Raw genomic sequence first — 19,491 nt, 5'->3', positions numbered from 1 at the left:
CAGACAGGCAGCGTTTGGGCACTGAGGGGCTTCGCACCTTGTGGGAAAGGGCGAGGGTACACGGCCTGTCAGAACTCGTGGTGGGACGCCATTGCTTGGGGTTACCTACTGTTTACGCTGACGAGCAAATTTAATAATACATTGAGTGAAAATTCCTTAGCATGCTTTTAAATACTTGAGAATCTCTAACAGCTCGCAGAAAAATTAAGTGCTACTATTTGGTTTCAGTGCTGTCTCTAATAATATTCAAGACTCGGCTGGTCAGTAGAATGGTAGGTCGCTGCTATTTGGTCATGAATTCACAGTGTAAGTGCCTGAGTTGCATCTCTAATGAAAAATGGCATAGCTTGCTGCTTTATAGCTCTGTGGAGCTGTATTTCTGTGGAAATACACATGTATTTCCACAGAAAGTCTCTGTGCGCTGCAGAGACTTTAGGCCGTCTTGTAGTGTTGTTGTTTGTAAATAGCTGGTGCTCGTCAAGACAGGCATTGCAAGATGATTTTGTAGTAGTAACAATGAGTGTGTTAATTTGTTGTCTCTGGCATTGCACGTAATTACAGAAAACTTAGGTCCAGGATGGCAAATAAGGAGTGGAACAGAACTGGGGTCTCTTAAACTCTGGTTCTATGTCTGAGAACTTCAGTTTTTGAAGTGAGTTACATGAATTCGGGCATTATGTAAAAGACTTGTTGCAAAGTTATGAAGTGAATGAAGTTATAATGTGGTCTCACAAGATTGTGTTACCTCAAGCTGTGTTCTGTATGCTGGTTTTCACAAGACAGTGGCATATACAGGTAAGGAATTGTCAAAGAATAATGGTAGACATAAACTTTCTATCTTAACTAATATTGCCTTGAAGAGTAGAATTTATTGCAATTCAAGACATAAAGCTTCAGGAGTTCACATTAGTGAGGTTGTAGCTATATTCGGTTTCTTGGAGAGGAAGGGGTGAGATGTGGTGGTATTACTGCAGAAGTAATATGACTCGGGGACTAACATGTTTAAAAAAGAGTTGAAACCCTGTGTGTTGTATATCAGAGTATTTAGTGTCTAGAAATAACTCAGGAATTGCCAGCAGTCACCAACTTTTGCTGCCTTTATTTAGAGAGACAAACATTCTGTCTTGACTTTTGGTATCTTTTGCAGCTTTCAATAGTATCTCTTTCTGGATTTGAGTGTCTTGGATGACTTTATTCTGCCTATGATTAATGTGAGTGAGATGTCTTCTGTCCCAGCTACTTCAACTGCCTAGTTAGGGTATTTGCACTGAAAGTTGGAACATTAGTGTTGAAACTACAGTATCTTTACAAACATCCCACAATCACTTACCTACAATTAGATAGAGGAGATGCCTCCTGAGCTTCCCTTTTCATTCTGCTTCTCTCCCTAATGCCATAATAGCATGGCTTTAGGGTTCAGTCATGCTGCCACTTAATGTATCTATTTATCAAACTCAGTGGTCAAGACAGGATTTTTTTCCCTGCACACGTGTTCCCAATATTGTTTCTGTGTAAAGTGATGAAAGAACCAAGAGACCAAACAAATCAACCAGGAAGAGGGCAGTGGAACCTCTCAGTAGGCTACAGAGTGATGGTTGCTGTCTTTGAAATGCAGGAAGTGCTGGTTTTGTCTTTCAGTACCTGATTGAAAGCTGTTCTAGAATCATTGTGTTGTCTTTTTTAAAATTCAAAGAGTCTTTATACATCTTGTAACATGCATGATTTGGAGGAGGGTTTATGTTTGAAAACAGGGTTTTTATCTCTATCTACTAATCTTAATAAAATTCCATCTCCCTATAAACCTACTTCTGATCTTTGATGTGGCCATTCTACCAGAACTTCATACAGGATCACCTTTTAAAAAATTCTATCCTTACTGCTGAAACTTTGCTACGGTATTGTCAGCTGTTCTAGTGACAACACAAAAGCACTACTGAACCAGTATGGATTTTCCGTGCTGACAAATGTAAACACTCAAGGCCATGTTAGTCTTTAGTACTAGGAAATGAATTTCCTATTTTGCTTTAGGAGGGTGAAGCGTTTTTGATATCTCCTTATGTAAATTGGAGGGGAGCCTTTCAGTTTCAGACAAGTTATTTTAAGCATCATCGTCTGGTTATTTATCTAGCTGTGTTTAATATGGGCTAAAATCACTGATTCCAAGGTGTGTTCGTGTTTACATTCCAGAGTTACAAGTGAGCTAATATGAAAGAAAGCTGATGTGGCAGTAAAAGATGAGTTCACTAGGAGGAAACAAGTTTCTGAAATAATTTTAGTGCCTCAAAGTGACTTTATTTTAGAATTGACTCTGTCTGTAGAAATCCTGTTTAAGTGGTATTTGTGTGTACAGTTAAATATGAAAGAGGAAGTGTTTCTCCAGGTGCCAGTGTACTTATTGTACATTGATAAACAGTGAGAGTCTTGCTTATTGCACCATAGTTGATTAACCAATCCACCTGAGGGTGGACTATGTTGGCTACGTTCAGTGAAGTTAGAGGTGCCAGGAGTTCTTATGAGGCCACTGTTGCAAGCTGTAAGCAAAGTAAAAATGTTCAATAAAATTCTGAACTTTGCCTCCCTTCATTCTATTTCCTTTATGGGTCCCTATAATGTTTGAGTTTCCTCATTCTTCTGACTTGGTTCTAAAATGTATAACATCTCATGGCTGTTGTTTTTAGTCCTTTCTGGGCTCATGTTCCATGTGAACACCTGTTGTGACTTTTTTACCAGTGGAAGACAGTATGAGATGCACGAGTCAAACTCTGTCTGTTACAGAATTGCTGAGTTGACCATGAGTATTAAATTGATTAGGATTCATGTCTTGATTTATTTGCTTGTTTATATCTGTTGTAATGGAAGTTCAGTTGATCCTAAGTCTCATAAATGTAACAAAGCAATTCCAGTAGTGGGAGAAGGAAATCTATCCTGTTTTATAGATGGAAGGTGGAGGCATGAGGTGTGATACACAGAAGGATGTATCAGGCTGGCAGACAACCCTTACCAGATTTTCTGAATTTTAATCCAGTATTTCACAATTGCCTCTATCTGTTAAGAAATGTTTTAGGATTCTTGATGTAGCTCTGCAACTTTGCATTATGTGTCTGTCATCCTGTGTTATAATTGACTGCTGATCCTTTTGGGATTGTTTATCAAGGAAAGGCTTAAGAAAAGAAAGGTTGTTGTGGCCTGCCATTTAGCATTACACTGTTCAGTATTTTTCCCAGGAGAAAGAGAAGGTACATGGCTGTGCTTCTTTCCAATGTCTGAGAAAGATGGACAAGAAAAGTTAAGTTTGCAGTGAACTGAGGAAAATTTGGGTTCTGTGTACATCTGTATTCATACAACTACTTCCAGATATAAAATGGTTTACCTTGAGAAATTTAATTAACATAAAAAAATTCCCAAGCACAAAAGAACCCAACCCCAAAAGGCACCAAACAAAACTCAAAACCTTTAGAAAACCTTTAACTTTTCAGGTAGTGCTGTTCTTAGAGCAACAATGCTCACATTTCAGGTGCTGTTTCAGACAAAGGGGAAAATGGTTGACTTTTCCTTACCTCGAGACAGTAATTGGTTCAAGATTGTGTTTTAAATTAATTTATAAAAATTAATATTAATTAAATAAATACATATATATGGTTTCATATCACAAATAGCAGTATAAAAAGCAGGTACATTGAGGAATGTTCTTTTAAAGGTAAATGATTGCTAACAGTACTATGGCTGGCTGATAGCATATTGTTGACAAAACTCTGGTTGTGCATCTGACAGTTTGTAGTGTAGGGAGCTTAACTGGGAAGACTGCAATCAATGCTCAGAAAAGAGGTGGGCAAAACAGTACTTACTATCTTAAATCACAGAGTCACTAAGGTTGGAAGAGATCTCCAAGGTCATCAAGTCCAGCCTTTGAAGGGCCTAGTTCTAGCTCAGCTGAAATGAAATCTCCATCACAAATATGTTAACTGGCCATGTGTCTCATTGTAACTCTGAAATCTTTGCCTGACACATGGAAAGTGGAGAAACGCAAGTTATCTGGTTGTCATGGGCATAATTATAGCTGTTGAACTCCGCCAAATGGGCATACTGGTGATACTGGAAATATAGTCACTCTTATATGGGAATGACCTGGGAAATGGATTAACTTTTGGTGATTAGTTCTTGTGGACTGCATAAGTCCACTGACTCTGCAAGCCAGAGTTCTTGTGGATTATGCTTTTTTTCAATTGTTTAACTTTATATTGAAAACTCAATACAGTATACAATTCGATATATGAAAAAATGGTGAGTTGAAAACTGGGTTCATTTATAAATGTATGTATTGGTAACTGACACACTTGAACATTGTTCTGGTTTTAGTTTTTTGTTCTAGTTTTAGTTTTCTGGTTTTAGTAATCTTCCTAGTTCCTTGACTTTAGGCATAAGTAATATTGAGTCTGCAAAGGTTTTTGGTGGCTTCCTAAAACAACCTTCTCAGTCAGTAGTTAGGAGTTTTTTAAATTTAGGATCTGTCTGTACTGTCCAGTGTAGCAGTTAGATAGCCTGAATGAGGGAAAAGAGCTTTTACTCTTGCTAGTATTGAGTACTGTTCTGCTCCTTCCCTCCTGCCCCCCAAGCTGATAAAAGAGTGAATTCTGGTAAAGTAGAGTGAGCTTCTAAACAGGCTTTCTTTTAGAAAAGGTGTACCTTTAAAATAATTTCAGCAGGTCACATGCTCTTCATGCCTCACATCCCAGGCAGATAACTTCTAACTGCCTTTCCTAAAAATAACATTTTCTTTCACCAATTCAGTGTTAGTTTGCAATAATTTCTACCTTTAGGATGGAGAACTTTCCATCTTATTACTGTTCACTCTTTCACTAACTTCCATTATTTCCTAATCATTCAAATTCTTGACTGACGCATTCTTCTGTAATCTATATATTGTTAACATTGCTCATTCTAAAAGGTAAGGAAGTGCTTGAGCATAATATGAAATAATGGTCCAGTCTTTTAAACTAAAAGCTAAATATGTCAGACAATGTCCGTTCTTCCTTCTTTGTGGGAACTGACTGCTTTCTAATTCTGTTAGATAAACAGCCAATCCAACCTTGTATAAAGTTCTCTACATTTTTAAGTCTCCCATGAAATGAAATATGGTAGCACAAATATTGAAGTAGAGGTGATACCTGTCCTATGTATGAAGCTTTTCTCCTGAGCTACAGCTCGGTAGTGCAGTCTGTAATTTGGTGGTTACTACTAACTTAAGTCTTCCATTTTGTAGTAAAAGGGCCTGTTTATCAGCTCCTATATGATTTTTCAGTAGCAGAAAGTCCTGTCCTGAACTACATGTAAAGCACTATTTCCAGTACTATATTACTAGGGTGTTTGCTAGTAGTTACGTTATCTAGCAAATGAGCACCAATAAAAATACATCTATGCTCCCTGAAGCTCACAAATCCCATTGTGTACCTTTTTAATAAAATCCTCAGGACAGTATTGGAGCAGCCTACCTAATGATCCACCTTCCTGACTCTTCCTAACTTAAAGCCTGGAATATAAAAAGTGATTTAAATGCCATAGCATATTTGAAATCAAGCTGTCCTTCCATGGAATACTCATGGCCTGATGGAAATGTCACAGGGCTGCCTTCTCTTCTCACCAGAAGGTATGTTAAACTTGCAACAGAATATGTTGTTACAAGTGTAGATGTTTATAATGCAAAGCTATTTCTGAAGCCTAACCTCTTATTCTTTACTCTGAAATGTTCACCTATAGGAGAGAAAAGAGATCCTTGAATTCCAGCAGATTTTTCTGAGTCAGTGTGTAGCTATTCAAGGTGGTATGTTAGAATGATGTGATGTGATAAATATAAATTCTCTAGATTATCAAATTGTCACTTAAAAAATAGCTACAAACAGGAATGGCTTCAGCCAAAGATGAATTTTTTCTTTTCTGTGTTTGCTATCATGATCCGGTCAGGCAGAGAAATATCAGTAGCTCTGTGGGTTAGCTGGTGCAGTAGTTCACACAGGATGAACAGTCTTTTTTTGATGATGATTTTTCAGTGAGACTAGTTCTAAAATAAGCAGTGTTCTCATCATTTCCATCAAAATGGAAAGTAAATTTAGACAGCTAATTTTGGAATTTCACCTAATGACTAAATCTATAATTTGTATATGCATGATATGCTCAAGCAAGCAGGAGCTTCTCTCTGATGAGTACTCTGTTTTGCACTGCCAGTGTTCAGTGCCACTGATAGTGTCTGAAACAGATCAGCTGCACAGGCACTGCAGATGGTTGCCTACGCTTCCCCTTTAAGAGTGTCTTTAACTTTGACTCTACCTGTGATTTTGTGCTGTTTCTTTAAAGGTCATATATATTAGATACTTGTATTACTTACATCAGTGAAATATCCTCATAGTAGGCAGGTAGCATCTTTGCTCCAAGTACCTGCTCTCTTTCCTTGTATTAATACAGTTTCACTGACTGCTCCTAGCTTATTAGCAACTAAGGCAATTGGCTTTAAGTACTGTATAAAGTTGTATAATCCTCTGCATCTAACTTTTTTCTTTTGCAGGAAGGGTTTCTTACCATGGCCATAACACAGTTTCGACTCTTTAAAGTCTGTACTTGCCTGGCAGCAGTGCTTTCTTTCATTAAAAAGTTAATATGCAGGTAAACAAGTTTTATTTAATTTGGTTACCTTTTTTTTTCGGTTTTTCAATTACAGGTTCTTGCACTTCTGCCCTTCCCCCAGCACCCAGCCACCACTTTTACCAGCTCTGATTTTAGTAATTGCAAAGCAATCAACACAGATGAAAACTAAGTCAAGTGAATTCTTTAATTTGCTATTTGGTCAGAGTTCCAAAAGTCTGTGTAGTGTATTTGTGAGTGTATTTTGTTGTATGGTAGCTGAATAAAGTTTTGTAAATAGCTATGACAGGGTTTTAAAATGGCTTTTGAAACTATTCCATGTCAAACTTGAAGAAAAGCTGTGCTGCACAGTTCTGAAAAGTACTTAGCAAGTGATACTTTGTGTTTCAAGAGATTAAGTTAATGGGAGCATCCGGTCTGTCATCAGTCAGTAGGCTGTCATTACAGATGTAGGCAATTCTCATCCTGTTTGTCAAAAACAGTTGCCTGAGACTTCAGATTCTTCTGCCTATTGAAGATTCTTTCGGAAGTTTGGAGGACCGTGATTGAAGTTCAAGGGAACACCTTTTTTTTAGTTTTTAATGATGAAGAATGGTTTATTTTTTACACTCTTTTAAGTCATATGTGGTGTTCTTTTGAGTTGTAGACTCATGAGTGCTGCAGTGTAGTACTTTGAAGCAATCTAAAAATCCTCGAGAGTTAATGTGGAGTAGTGGAGTTCAGTGATACAGTAGTAGAGTACCTGAGGTGATTCTTGGCACTGTGCTGTCATATGAACTGCTGCGCTTCCTTCCACTTCTGCAGCCTGTTGTTTACATAAACAAATACCAATCTAGAGAAATGTATTCTCTTTTTCTGTATCATGACAACTACTTTCCCAGTGAGGATTAAAGTGTATGCAGAATATGTGGTAGACACAAAATAACTGCCTATTTCCTCTTCACCTTTACTTATTCCAAGAATAAGAGGAAGCTCTTGAGTTGTTGGTAAATTCACTTACAGATCTAGTGAAGCATTAAAAAGATACATTTTAACGCTGCATACAATTATATAGATGTCAACCTTAGTTCTGTGATTTGAATTCCAAATTAAATTAAGAAAACTTGCTGTTCAAGTTCTGAAAGAAGTCAAAACAGAGTTGATCGTAACTTCTGTATTATGTGGATCCTTCATTTCTCTAATTATATTTTTTATAAGGAGATAATTGTTTTCCAAGTGTAGTGACAGTATTTTCATTCTTTTTTCCAACTTCTGAATGACATATTATCTTCAAATGAACAACTGAGGAACTGTCTCAGAGTACATTAAGTAGAAAACTCCTTATTTGCTCAATAACAATTAGTTGAAGAAATGAAAATTAAGTCTTTCACATAAGCAAGTCACTGGATCACATTAATTCAGACCACTAACTACAGATGTTTCTTCTGTTCACTGTCATCTGCAAAGTGTAGTTTGATAAATTTTGTTTTCCTGTAATGCACCCCTCGATATAACTATACCTAATTATCAGCAAATGTGATTTAATTAAACGTGCATTTTAATTTAATGGATATATGAGCTAACACTTACTTAGATTACATAGTTTACATTAGGTTTTCATTTGAACAAGTGCCTGTAGAGATTGTGCAACTTTCTAGGCAGCATAGAGCTTACAAATAGTACTAGTCTTTTCTTTAGTTAAAGTTCTTCTTGATAAACAGCAGACTGCCTGAATCCATTTCTCAGGAAATAAAATGTGTCAGTATAAGAAGAGATGAAACTTCCTTCCATTTAAAATCTCTAATTATCTCCAACTGAGAAATCTGAATACTACTTATTACTAAAGAGAAACAAATCCAATCATTTTTGAGGCATTTGGCATTCAGAGTGGTGATCGGTATCTAATGGTGGCTGTGGAGCAGCTGTTCCTATAAGCATCTTGTTCCCTTCCTAGAGGAAGTGGCATCTGTAGTAGCCTTCCTTGGTGCTGCTCTGTGTACTATATTCTTTCTGATGTTGTGTGACAAAAGCTCTTTCCTCCTACCTCCAGCCCTGTTATCATTTTGACTTGATTAATGTTACAAGCCACTTGCTTGTCTCATCGATCATATGGAGAAAGTCAGTGCAGAAATGATGACTTGTAACAGTATTAAATGTAAATAGTATTAAGGATGTGTATCCTGTAGAGGTCTGAAGGAGGATGTTTCCAAGCTTGGATTTCCTTTGGAGATGTCAAGTAAATCTTGTCAACCAGAAGTCTCTAATGTGTTTGAGGGAACAGTGTTTTCACCTTCCTTTACCCCTAAAATCTGTTGCTTTTCAAACTTGAAGAGACAGTTTATAAAGCGAGTAGAGTTAATTATATGAAACTTGAAAATTTGATTATAGCACCTGACCTTGTCTAAGGAGGAATATTGGTCTAGAGTAGAAAAAATATATCTAGTCACTCACCAGCATACAGTAGAGGTCATATTACAAGCAATTCAGCTAGTCAGTTGATAGTATGTTCTCTAATACTAAAACTAATTGATAGAAACTAGAAATTGAAGTTTTGCGGTTTATTCTCATCAGTAGTAAGAAAAAAACATTAAATTTCCCAAGCTACATAAGGTCAGTTTCATGACTGCTTTGCTATAGGACCTTACATTCTTTGTGGAAAACATAAATGTGAGTCTGAATTGCATTCTGTTGTGTTTAAGGTGTTAAAATACAGTGAATGTCAGCTAAGAATATTTTAATTATTCTGATCTTTGTACGTCATGAAGTAGGTATCTAGATAATTTATTTGCAATGCATTAGTGTTGTTTTCAATTAAAATTATTTTATATGGTTGCTGAAATGCATTGAAATGGTATTCTTTAAGTAGAAGCATGAATTGAATTAAAGCTATTAACTTGCATAATCTTGTATTACCTCTGTTTAGATTTTGAAGAAAAAAGAGCTTCAGAGGGGCTTTCAAATCAAGCAGCTCAGAAAGCTATTTGTTAGAAGCAGCTTAAAATTTAAGACAAATAGAAAAATTTCTCATTTTACAGTAGAAATGGTTCTTTCGCAAATATAGATTGCTAGTGCTTGCTTCATAAGCACTGACAGTCTAAAAATTGTGACTGAATTATGCAGATGAGATAGCCTATTTTCATGTTTCTTAGAAGTATTTCTCCTCTATTTCACTGCAATTAGAAAAGTAAATTGCACTTTGATATTCTTGTGAAAACAACTTTCAATTCATGATGAAATTCCTTTGCTTAGCTGACTTTTAGTGACAGTAGTTAATACCAAGGTAATTGAAGCACTGAATGTTTTAGCCATGACTATTTTCAGTAGTGCTGTTCTCAGACTTCCTTTTTTGTTTTTTTTAAACTTAGTGCTCATGTTTTCAGAGCTTGGAGGAATCCTACATTTTTTTTTCAGGTCTGGAAGAGGGCGAAAGTTAAGTGGAGACCAAATAACTTTGCCAACCACAGTGGATTATTCATCTGTTCCTAAGCAGGTAATTGTTGAAGTGGTAGGTGATTTAATACCGTAACAGGGTGATTATGGAAGTCCTACAATATTGAATTGGTATATATCCAAGAAATATATCATATAATGTGATATATGTAAAAGATATAATAATATGTGATACAGTATTAAATATATATCTTAGCAAGTTATAAAAGACAAGATTTTACCTGCAGATAATATTAATTTGTACCATATTCTTATATTCAGCCTGAAGTGGAAGACTGGTCTTCATGGGATGAAGATGCACCTACAAGTGTGAAGATTGAAGGTGGCAATGGTAATGTGGCTGCTCAGCAAAATTCTTTGGAACAAATGGAACCTGATTATTTCAAAGATATGGCACCAACTATAAGAAAAACTCAAAAAGTAAGTATTATATTTTCAACTCTACTTATGGAGGGTTTTCCTTGCTTTAAAATAAAAGCAAGTAAATTGGCAACTTACAGAAGGTGCTATTGGTAAATGAGAATAGATGTTGGTGTGTAGTTTATAATGTTTAATGTTAAGACCTTTGAGATCTTTACAATTGTGATGCTATCAGATGTTTGCATATTTAGTCTTCATGTTATTGGAAACTTATGAATAGTTTTGTACTCTAAAAGTTCTTGGAAGTATAATGTGAGAACCCTCTAGTCATTTGTGCTCATACCCTTATTTGAACAAAGACATTCAATGTCTTGCTCTATTGAAGTCTGAGGGAGCAGCCCTGCTGTTTCAGAAAACAATGGTTAATTGTTTCACCAAGTTATATTGGGGAGGCTGGAATTAGGGAACTGATTTCAAAATAGCTTGTTCTTCAAATACCATTTTAACTGGAGACAAGACAGGAGGGCATCTCTACAGGAGCATCAAGGTTGTAAATAAATGCTGATTGAAATCTCATGATTGCAGGTTTTGTTTCTATTTGTGAATCTTTCAGCTGGGTACTTTCAGGTCTTTGAGTCAATTGGAAAAACCTCACAAGTACTGGAAGAGGTTACCAGAGAAGTTGTGCAGCCTCCATCTCTAGAAGTTTTTAAGCCCCATGTGGATAAGCCCTAAGTACTTTCATCAACCTTAAAGTGACAGTGGTTTGAGGAGGAGATTGGATTACAAACCTCCTGAGGCCCCTTCAAACCTGAATCTTCCTATGGTCCTATGAACTGTAGGTGATCCTGGTGTCACCTTTCTGTACATTCAGAATCTGCAGTATCTTGTGGACTAAATTCTTCGAAGGATTTTGATGTCCCAAAATCTGAGGAGTAGAAGAGGGCTAGGGAGAGGTAGATTTCTTCTTTATATCTACTGACATTTTTTGCCTCATAGAATGCGCTTCAGGTTCAGAACAAAACTGAGGAAGAGTCCATGCTAAACATTGGGTTTATATTAAATATCTCTCTAGGGATGACTGCAGGCACTGTAAAGAACATCCCTGTTAATTTGGCCAAATTAACATGATTCAGTATGAATTTGTGTTTATTTCCACTGAATGTCTCAATATAAACCCTGAGATTTGAGGTGCAGTCTGCTCATGTTGTCACTCATCTAGACTGATCTATTTGGAAATAGATAGATAGTCAAATAACAGTCTATCATTGCTTAATAAGACAATAAGATTGTCTAGTCCTGTTTCCTTTCTTGGATTGGTACAAGCATACAGGCAGTGGAACTGTGGATTTGTCTTGTTGGGAAGCAGAGGAGGCTTGAAGTAGGCTAAACAAAGTTTCTGACTTGTGCTTAAGACAAGTGAAAAGGATATGTGATCTTGGCAACTTGGCAACAAGTGTTTTGGGAAAAGCACTGCTTTTCAGCCAAACCAGTACAGAGCTTACTAGTTAGTTAATGTTGACAGAAAATTTGCAGCTATTGAAACTGCACAGATATTGGGAGTAGTTGAGAGAGCTGACATGACAGTGCAGGACAAGTGTGCAGGCAGCACTATCCTCAAAACTAGTAGCTTAAAGTGACCTGTCACAGAAGCAAGATTTCTCCAATTTATCACATAAGTTTACCACAATGTAATTTATCATATTGGTAGCTTTTATGAGTACTGGGAGATGTGGCTGTTTGATTTGTGATTCTTTGTGCCCATTCTTTGTCTTGATACAGTCACAGGTTTCTATGTGATTAAAGAATATGCTAGTGGGGGGAGGAGGAGTTCTTGTCTTTTGTATTTATCTTTCACTTATAAGTTCATTTCGCTGTGCAGCTTTAAGAAGCTGGCCAGGTTTAAGACACAGTGAGGTGTTGTGTAGCTGAACCTTCATGGGCGCAGAGTTATATGATCACCAAGGAATCTTTGCAGGGCTTTAATCTACCACTTTTTTGTTCCTTTTTTTGAATATTTTCAGATAGTTATTAAAAAACGAGAGCCTTTAAATTTTGGGATTCCAGAGGGAAACACAGGATTCTCTAGCAGATTAGCAGCCACACAAGATATTCCTTTTATTCACCAATCTGTAAGTATACTTTAAGTATTGATTTTGTATTTATCAGTTAATGATATTCTCTATGGGAAGGAATAGTCTGCCTAAGGTGTGCATTGTGGGAAGTAATTGGAATAGTTAGTGATGTAAATTGTTTTAAAATTGAGTGAAGAATGAAGTAGTCCAATGTGTTCTGCTGAGAAACTTGACAGATCAGTGATAAAAAGGTAAGAAGCTTCCATATACTTATGGGCTTGCAAATCTGCTAAAGCAATGAACTGTAAGTTTTGGATTTTACACAGTAAGTTACTGACAAAAGAGTAGAAGGCTTTTTTGAAAACCTCTAAGTTACCTTTGTTTTATTGTTTTGGACCCATTTTTAACCTTCTGCTTCTCCCTTCCTTTTTGTGTAGGGATTGTAATGTAGCAGTCTCCTAATTTTTACTCCTTAGCCTTTGAAAAAATTGTCTAGTTGCCTAACGGCCTGGCCAGTTAGCAGGAGATGCTTTCCCTCCCTTGCCCTTTGCCTTTTTTAACAGTGTTTCTCTTTTGATAAACATTGTGCACAAAAGGGTACAGGCAGGAAGCCGAACAGAATGGTCATACCACCTCCTTGCAGTGTCCTTTATGAAAATAGTTCAGGAAAGGACTTCTAGTGAGTAAAAGTGTCACTCAACTGATACTGGACATAAAAACAAGTGGATGTACATGTTGGTTTGTCCATGCAACTACCAGAAATCTTTTACATTACCTACTCATTTAATCTGCTCAATCTATCTTCCTCTTGCTAAAAATGCACTCCACTACTTCCTTCCTGTCTTTGTCCAAAAAACCCTTTGACAACTAAAAAAACTCAGTATTATAGCAGGAAAAAAAGCATGGACAATAAGATGAGAAGCACTGCCATACCTCAAATATTTCTGTAAGTCTGAAGCATTAAGGTTAAAAATATGTTAAGGAAACTTTACTGTCATCCAGGAGCCACTCTGGCAGTCACACATCGGTGTTTTATTTAATTTTCCATGTGCTTAGAACTTCTCTTTGTTTCAGCCTGAACTGGGAGACCTGGATACTTGGCAAGAAAATACAAATGCCTGGGAAGAAGAGGAAGATGCTGCTTGGCAGGCAGAAGAAGTTCTTAGGTAACTGAAATTAATATAACACTATGTAAAGGTTTTACATGTAAAAGAATCACATTTGTTTATTTGACACCTTTCTGGTAAGTACCAAGAATTGTTAAACTCCTCTTAAGACAAATTATTTGTATGCATCTAATCTCTGTATAACTGGTACTCACCAGAAGACATTTTGGATCTAATTAATTTAATAAATGAGATAGTAGAGGACATCTGAAAATCACTGGAACACTGGAACAACATATTAACACATGCATATGCAGGCGCTAAAAAAATGGCCCCCCACCAATCCCAACAATTTATTATGTTCAGATCACATTACTTGATTAGGTAAAATACCACTTGATGTCCTTATAAAAAGTATCACAACCATGTGCTTAAGGTAAAAATAGTTCAGGGTAGAAGGTGAAGTGATAAGGTGAAGGTGAAGTATGTTCTTGGAATCCCTGTATGAACTAGGCTTTTCTAATTTAACTAAACTAGCTGAACGTAAAATCAAAGTCACGCACAAAGTTAGTGTGAACGCTTCAGCCGTTCAGTTTGTGTTCTTTTTTCCTTTCCTTTAAGGGGTATGGAGAGTAAAGAGATGCAAATTAAGTTTAAGTTAATCATGCACAATGATTTGAACTAGTAGTGACTTACAGTTGTATCAAACTTTATTGCTTGCTACATAGTCAGGTAACCAGCCTCAGATAGCTTTAGCTTCCTAGGCTGTTGTAATTCTACTCACTTAATTTCAAGCACGTGGCTTCCATGGTCCACTAGTGAAATAAAGACATGATATAGTCAAAAATCATTCTAAGGAAAATAGGTATTGTGGGGAAAAGAAAAGAGGAATCTGATCAAGTGTTTATTTTAATGTTATGAAAAATTTACATTTTCAATCTGTGGAATAAGACAACAGGGAAGTTACCAGCTCATTTTCAATGTGCTAATCATAATTAGAATTTATTATCTCTGTCAGTCTTGCTTTGCAGCAGCTTAACATGTGAAAATAGGGTTGTAATGCAAATATTTTTGTAAACTTTATCTGGTATCAGTGTGTACATTCTGATCAATACCTTGCTTCTTTTTTTTTTTTCCTTTTGTTTTTAAACTTCATTACTGTTTCAGGTTTTGTACTGAAGTGATATGAAAGATGTGCTTTTGGGCTGTTTTGGTTCCACAGATAGTGCTTTTTCCTGTAAAGAATATCAATAGACTCAGTAAGATCTTTAATAGCTATGATGCAGTGAAAATACTCTTTTTTTTGTTTGTTTGTTTTTTTGTTACGGAGAAATGAAACAGCTACTTTTGCTACTGCAGAGACTGCATTGTATTTACTTAACCCTTGCCGCATTCCATTACAGGTGGTTTGTCATAAGTGAATTAGCTATTAAAAATTACCTGGTGTATGTATATGCCAGTTTATTCCTGGAGTGTAAAATCTGTGCCGTGAATATTTCCAGGATGGGCTACATTGTATTGTTTTCCAACTGTCAGGTTCATGCTCTAGAATACTTGGGAAGAGCAATCTTTTACATGGTGATAGCAGTGGGGTTTCCCAAAAGCTTTAATTTTTCAAAGTGTCATGATATTTGGTTGAACCTATCCCTAAGATTTCAGCCTACCATCTTTACTGTTGAAAGGGTTCAACTCAAATGGTTACTTCTCATAGGATTTCTTTTTGGCCTCACTAAAAAGTATCAAACTGCAGTTGTTATAGAAGGGATGTGTGTCTAAATACTTCCAGCAGATAAAATGTGATTAGAACTCCAGATGTCTATGGCTTACCACTTGTCCAGCTATGGCTGGCTACCTCTATACAGCTGGTCATTATGTAAGCTGTATCCCAGCTGGGTGAAGTAAAACCTTTGTTTTATTCATGACACAGAAATAACAATGTTTATCTGTAAATGAGTCAAGTCCTGGCTGATTTTTAGCAACATTGATAAAGAAATCCCGACTGGGTTTAGTTTCTCTTGCAGTAGACATCACTGGTGTTTTTAACATCTGACATTTAACATAAAACTTAAGCAAAACATTTAACATAAAACTGGTCAGGCCTGACTCTGTTTTCAACAGAGTGTAGTAAGGAAGTGCTATGGAGTCTCTTCTTAATGATAGAAGTCTGCATCTTGATCTGCAAAATGATCTGAAGATCCTGTGGCCACTCTGGTGACTTAATGCGTAAGTGTAACACTTGAAAGAAGCTTGTATAATATTTCAGACTGCCAAATAGAGGACAGTCCCCTAATGTTCCAGAGTGTTAATGCTGACTATACTCCAGTGGTGCCTTTGGAGAATGAAATGAGTGTGCAGAAAAAGTAAGGGTCTCCCTTAGCCTGCTGCATCTGGTACCTGTGGGTGCTCAGTAAGACTGGAATAAGTTTTGTGTAGTAATGGAGTGCCGATCAGTTATGCAGAAATGGGCAGTGTCCTGCTAATTAGCAGTGAAGACTATCCTGTGGCCTCTGGTGAGTTTATGTGTAAGCATAACAGTTGAAATGAGCACATATAGTAAGTCAAATGCTCCCTGGAATTAAGGCATGCAGAAAGTGCTGAAGAGTAGGCTGTCAGAGCATGCGAAGTTCCTGTAGTCTCTTTTTTTCCCCATTTTCCACAGGTTCTAGGCTGGGATACACTGAAATTTTCCAGTCAGTGGTGAATTGGTATAGTGGGTGACAAACTGCATTTTCAGTTAACTTGAGTTAGTTGGAACTTAGTTTCTTCTGCAAATTTTATATACCTATCTACAACTTCAGATTTTATATTACCAACGAAGTTTTTATCCTAGTGAAAGCAGTTGAACTCACACATTTTTAGTTTGTAACAGCTACTTGTATTTTTGTTGGGCAGTTGCTGTGTCTGAGGCAAGTTGAAAGTCTCTGGGCAGAACTGAGTGCAGGTTCCCAGACTGTAGAGGGCGTGAAACCACTGCTGTGCACAGGAGCTCTGTGTCCTGCAGGTCATACTGGGGAAAGAAACAGGAGCTGCCGCAATCCCTCCCTTCAGAACTGCACGTGAACAGCAGCATTAACAACATGTGGCTTTTTGGAACTTCACTGTCTCTGTATATTGGCTGGTGAAGAAGCACAGTGCCTCTTCCCTTCTTCATCAGTTCAGATATGTGGGAAATATAAAAATCTGCCACTGTAATGTGGCAAATATTATTACTCTGCATATTGCCAGACTGACAGCTCTGTCAGCTGTCAGGTAGAATGTACAGTAATGGGTGAAAAACTCAAAAATATCCCTAAACCAGCAAAAACTCAAAACTTCTGAGCTGCTGCTGAAAGTATTAGATAGATTTTTAGTTTTTCCTCTAGGCCTTACAACTGTCCTGTACTCTCACTGATTCATTTACTCTGAATCTTTGAGAAGCTAGCAGCTTTTAAATTACTGAATAATTGAACAAATATTACTGCCTAAAACTAGATTGGATTGGGTTGGATATTATGAAGAAGTTCTTCACCTGGAGTGTGATCACTGGAACAGGCTCGTCAGGGAAGTGGTCACAGCACCAAGCCTGCCAGAATTGTTTGAAGAATACTCTGAGGCATATGATGTGATTCATGGGGATGGTTCTGTGTAGGCCAGAAGCTGAACTTTGATGATCCTTGTGGGGTTCCAACTCAGAATATTCTACAATTCTAGATTAATCTGAAAAAAGGACTTCAGCACAGTAGAAGAAGGATTGTTCTGAGCCTAATGACAATTGACTGATGCTCTGTTTCTATTAGTTATGATAACTTATGTATTGACAGGAACTTAAGGTATGACCATGCTGAAAATTGCTTGTGTGTTATTTAGCAATTCATGTTTTCTTTAATTACAGACAACAGAAGATAGCAGAAAGGGAAAAAAGAGCAGCAGAACAACAGCGAAAGAAAATGGAGAAAGAGGCACAAAGGCTAATGAAAAAGGAACAAAACAAAATTGGTGTAAAACTGTCCTAACAGAAGCCACACAGCAATGGCAGTGCCAGTGAAAAGAGAATTTCAGCTCCACAAGATACATATTGGTATTGATTTAACTATTTATAGGACTTCAACACACTGCTTGGTTTCAATGCATTCTTCAGGTCATCTTGGAAGCCAGGATTTTCCCAAAATATCTTGAACTACTAGTACGTAGTTCTTAAAGAAGAAAAGCCCTACAGAAAATCATGCCTTGATGGAATGTTTCCTGCAATAGTTCTTTTCCAGCACCCTTCTTTGCAGCAAGTGATTGACAAGGATGTTGATTGAAAAACACTCTAAATGAACAGCTCAAGCCTAGAGAAAAGAATGTAAATACTGAGTGGTGGGAAATCTACCTGTATTGTCTGTGCTTACCTGAAACATGTAATTAAACAGTTTTAAAGAACCTTTTGTTTCCTGCCTGATAAAAACGTCTGCTTTTGCTCTTTTATGAAAGTATTTGTAAACACTTGAAAGTTGTCCATGGGAGATCATACTGTGTAGAAGAAAATAACTTACTATGGATGACCTGCAACTCAAAATGTGCTCCTCGTGGGTTATGCAGCTGAACACTGAAAGTGGATTTCTTGTCACTTTGTTACTTGCAGCTTCCTATGCACCCATTTACACTTGACACTGCATTGACTGCCAGCATTGGCATCAGTACACAGGAGTGGTGCAGCCTGCAAAGGGTTGATGTGAATGCAAAGGGAGTGTTTTAGTAATTTACTTATATTGGGAAATTTGTATTTCTAGCAGAAATTCTTATACTTACTAGAGATAGGAATCCTCACACCTTATAGTCGTTGCATAGTTAGAGTAATTGAGAAGAAAAATTGTGTCTTCTGCTAATAAAGCTAGTGTGAAAATTCTCAGTTCAGTTACAAGCACTTTTCAAACTCCATTTTTTACGCACTTTCTGTATGTGTTTACTCTGTAATTCCCCTAGTGAAGCGTGAATGGTATATGTGCAGTAGAAGGCAACAGTGCTTTAATGAAAAAGTTCAATGTCTGCTGGAAAGAGATAGATGGGAGGGGATTGGGGTCTATGTGCTTCATTCAGCCCAATGCTTCACTGAATGCTTTTTCCAGGTTCTGTGGTGTGGGTACTATTATCCCTGATTTGTGGGTTGTATGGGTCTTTTACCTTATGACAGGTGAGTGACATTGGCCCGTTTTGCACATGAGACTTGTTTCCTGCTCATCCAGGGACAGCACAGGAAGTGTCAGTTGTAAGAGAATGGGAAGGGGAGGAGGGGGCATGTGACTAGATCTTTCCTGCCTACAAAAATAGAATTTGTAACTAAGTTCTAGTAAGTTCTGGCACAAATTTTGCTTAGAGTATAAGTAATTGAGAAAACAACATAGAAAGAATTAATTTTAATGGCTTTACTCCCAGAGAAAAGTTTTTAAAAAATGTTAAGTATACTTGTCACATAAGTTCAAATCTTGCGTAGGTCAACTGATGTGACAGCAATTTTCAGATGTTAAATTTTGAAATATATTTTGAAACCAATAATGCCATGCATGATTTCTGCACAAGTCTTCTGGCTGGAGTAGAACAGATTATTTCAAGTGCAGACTACACTGCAGCAGTATGACAAGCAAATCTGCTCCTACTACACCTCCAAAGTATTTGACAAGGGATGGGAGATGAGAAAGTTTATGAATAAGCTTTAATAACAATCTGTGTTTGTTCTTTTAACAGCACTCAAGAAGCAAGGAGGTACTAGTCACAATTCTTTAATTATTGCTGACACAGGGCAAGGAAACTGGCTATCTACTGCCTGTTTAATGTGAAATCGTTGGAAGCTATGTCTCATTTTTTAGAAAATTAGTGATGACTGTTGCTATTTTTGAGACAATATAAAGTAGATGTAAATCAATACTATT

The 19,491-nt window shown here is 37.0% G+C and overlaps 1 protein-coding gene across 3 annotated transcripts; it reads left to right on the top strand.

Moving 5' to 3' along the window:
• Nucleotides 1-248: 248 nt before the first annotated feature.
• On the top strand, nucleotides 249-18,009 carry EBAG9 (estrogen receptor binding site associated antigen 9). 3 transcript variants are annotated; one of them, XM_005430299.3, is made up of 8 exons: nucleotides 1,178-1,211; nucleotides 5,469-5,644; nucleotides 6,557-6,654; nucleotides 10,024-10,102; nucleotides 10,324-10,482; nucleotides 12,447-12,554; nucleotides 13,572-13,663; nucleotides 17,475-18,009. In XM_005430299.3, the coding sequence occupies exons 3-8, from the start codon at nucleotides 6,572-6,574 to the stop codon at nucleotides 17,593-17,595; spliced, it is 642 nt and encodes a 213-aa protein (XP_005430356.1). In that variant the 5' UTR covers nucleotides 1,178-1,211; nucleotides 5,469-5,644; nucleotides 6,557-6,571; the 3' UTR covers nucleotides 17,596-18,009. The 3 variants fall into 3 exon arrangements, with proteins under 3 accessions (XP_030920546.1, XP_005430356.1, XP_030920545.1); XM_031064686.1 differs by lacking the exons at nucleotides 1,178-1,211; nucleotides 5,469-5,644 and adding an exon at nucleotides 249-272; XM_031064685.1 differs by lacking the exon at nucleotides 5,469-5,644 and having other exon boundaries at nucleotides 1,188-1,211.
• The last annotated feature ends 1,482 nt before the right edge of the window (nucleotides 18,010-19,491 follow it).

Source organism: Geospiza fortis, unplaced genomic scaffold (genome assembly GCF_000277835.1).
Source record: "Geospiza fortis unplaced genomic scaffold, GeoFor_1.0 scaffold252, whole genome shotgun sequence".
NCBI lineage: Eukaryota > Metazoa > Chordata > Aves > Passeriformes > Thraupidae > Geospiza > Geospiza fortis.
Note: the sequence above shows the minus strand (reverse complement) of the source record. Positions and strands in the feature narration are given on the sequence as shown.